The sequence below is a fragment of the Triticum aestivum genome, chromosome 5D, assembly GCF_018294505.1.
Source record: "Triticum aestivum cultivar Chinese Spring chromosome 5D, IWGSC CS RefSeq v2.1, whole genome shotgun sequence".
NCBI classification, from domain to species: domain Eukaryota; kingdom Viridiplantae; phylum Streptophyta; class Magnoliopsida; order Poales; family Poaceae; genus Triticum; species Triticum aestivum.
Genome location: NC_057808.1, coordinates 559,931,451 through 559,934,350, shown reverse-complemented (window position 1 = coordinate 559,934,350; position 2,900 = coordinate 559,931,451). Strand labels below are relative to the sequence as shown.

The 2,900-nt window shown below is 43.4% G+C and overlaps 1 protein-coding gene across 2 annotated transcripts in view; it reads left to right on the top strand.

Moving 5' to 3' along the window:
- Nucleotides 1–2,544, top strand: part of LOC123123886 (disease resistance protein Pik-2) — a 5,128-nt gene extending 2,584 nt beyond the window's left edge. For both annotated transcript variants that reach the window (XM_044544522.1, XM_044544521.1), the window contains one exon: nt 212–2,544. In XM_044544522.1, coding sequence (XP_044400457.1) covers nt 212–2,168 — 1,957 coding nt within the window. In that variant the 3' untranslated portion in view covers nt 2,169–2,544. The remainder of the gene's footprint in view (nt 1–211) is intronic.
- Nucleotides 2,545–2,900: the final 356 nt, after the last annotated feature.

The following is a 2,900-nucleotide window of genomic DNA, read 5'->3' as shown; positions in this document are numbered from 1 at the left end:
TAATCAGGAAATAAAATATTTATGCATAATTAGGTAAACGAAAAATATTAAGCACCCACCATTGCATATATATTTCCATTTCCAAATATGTATACCTAGCTAGGTAAATAATGACACATGTTCATGACTATAGGGTTATCGCAAAACACAAACTTGAGTAAGCAGACATTTCTTTTTCTCATATGTATTTAATTATCTTATAACTTGGCAGGTATCTCCTTTTGATTGATGACATATGGTCTTCGGAAACATGGGATAAGATCAGAAGTTGGTTGCCACGTGAGAATACAAAAGATAGTAGAGTAATAGTGACTACAAGATTTCAAGCTGTGGGTGCAGCTTGCTCCGAAGGAAATGTAATTGATCATTTGCATACAGTTGATGCCCTTAATGACATCGACTCCAGAAAATTGTTTTATCACAGTGTTTATGAATCCAAAAATAGCAAGAAAGAACAGGTGCATGAGGACATCTGGAAATATTGTGGGGGGCTGCCTTTGGCGATAGTTAGCATGGCTGGTCTTGTCGCATGCAACCCCAAAAAACAAAATGACCACTGGAATACAGTTTGCAAGTCATTATTTCCAGAGCAGGTGGCTCCACTTACCTTGGATGGTGTCACAATGATACTCGATTATTGCTACAATGATTTGCCTGCAGACCTCAAGACCTGTTTATTGTACTTGAGCATATTTCCCAAGGGTTGGAAAATTAGCAGGAAGCGTTTGACAAGGCGTTGGATATCTGAATGCTTTGTCAGTGGGAAGCAAGGGCTGACCGAGGAGGAAGTTGCAGAAACATACTTTAATCAGCTCATAAGAAGGAAGATAATACACCCTTTGGAGCACAGCAGCAATGGGAAGGTAAAATCGTTCAAAGTTCATGACATGATCCTTGAATACATTGTGTCCAAGTCAAGCGAAGAGAATTTCATTACTGTTGTTGGTGGCCACTGGCTGATGCCAGCACCTGGCAATAAAGTCCGTCGACTCTCGATGCAGAGCAGTGGTTCCAAGCATGGGAATTCGACAAAAGGCATGAACTTGTCTCAAGTGCGATCACTGACTGTGTTTGGAAGCATGAACAAGCTGCCTTTCCATTCAATCAATAATGGGATAATTCAAGTGTTGGATCTTGAGGGTTGGAAGGGTTTGACACATAACCATCTGAATGACATATGTCGAATGCTTGTACTGAAGTATTTGAGCCTCCGAAGAACAGAGGTTGCGATGATTCCCTCCAAGATTGAGAAGCTTCAGTATCTAGAAACTCTTGACATAAGGGAGACAAATGTTGCCGTCCTGCCCAAAGCTTTCGGCCAGCTCCAACGGCTCCGCAGCATGTTTGGAGGGAGTAAACACCCACGGAAGGCGTTAAAATTGCCTCAAGAAAAAAATAAGGTGCAAATGAAAGCACTTCGTATACTGTCAGGGATTGAGATCACCGAGGGCTCAACAGGTGTAGCAAGCCTCCATCAGCTCACTGGGCTAAAGAAACTTGCCATTTACAGGCTGAACATAGAGACGGATGGACAGACCTCCACACAATTGCGCTCCTCTATTGGGTATCTCTGCAGCTGCGGCCTGCAGACTCTGGCAATCAATGATGAGAGTTCTGGTTTTATCAACACACTGGATTCCATGCCTGCTCCTCCAAGATACCTCATCGCCCTCGAGCTGTCGGGCAAGTTGGAAAGAGCTCCAAAGTGGATCAAGAATCTCAAAACTCTATACAAGCTAACCCTTTCGATAACAGTTCTCCGGGCTGATACTTTGGAGCTCCTCTGCGACCTACCTAAACTGTTCTGTCTCACCTTCTCACTCAATGCAGCGAAGCAGCACCAGGAGGACATAGAGGACATGCTTCAGGAAAATAAACGCTTAGGTGGTGGGGAGATCGTTGTTCCACCTGGAGGTTTCGAGAACCTAAAGCTGCTTCGCTTCTTTGCCACTATTGTGCCAAGGCTGACTTTTGCAGCTGAGGCAATGCCGGCAGTCGAGAGGATCGATATGCGGTTGCAAGCCTTCGAAGGGGTTTACGGCATCGACAGACTTAAAAGTATCCAAGAGGTGCATCTCAGCGTTGACAATCAAGCAGATGAAGCAACCAAATACTTGGTTGGATATCTGAAGAACAACACACAGAAGCCAAAAATAATCACTGATTGAAGGACTTATATTGTCACTCGGAGGCTCGGAGCGCTCTCCAGCTGTACTGGTCCTCCCTTTGCGACAGAGGATATGACATGTGGTTCATCAAAGCTCAGGTTCCCTACGACATGGATTTGAGTGTGACTGTTTTCTTCCAAATAAAAATTACGTTGATCTTACTTCAAATTTGTAGTATTATGCACTATCGTTTCCAGACCTTTTGCTTCTATTAAGTGGAGATTGTTCCATAAACTCTGGATTGTACTGTGGCTGGCTGTGAAAAAGCTGAGACTGCATCCCACCTTCTCGATACTGCTTGCATTATGGATTCTTTCTGTAGTGTCTAACTGTGAATTTGCAATATGTATGCCATGTTGTACTTTTGCTTCCATTAGTGACTGCCTTTATTTCATACTTCTATTGTGTTTTACCGGGAGCTTTGTTTTCACTTCCATCACTGAAAAATCCTCACTCCATTTGAAAGCTTATCATGTGTGCGACGGCGGAAACGTCTTGCCCTATCCTGGGCGACGTGCTACGTGTTATATAGCAGGGGTGCAATAACCCTGAGGCGCATACATGAGTTGGTTGAGAAGATAAGAGAGAATCAGGATACAACTTGAGGAGAAAGAAAGCAAGAGATAGACTTGGTTACAACCGAATAGATATCATATCCTAGCTAAACTACCTCCTGAACTATCTCTGAAGATCCTCCTCTGTCACGTGTAATGCGCCATGTATGTTTAACAC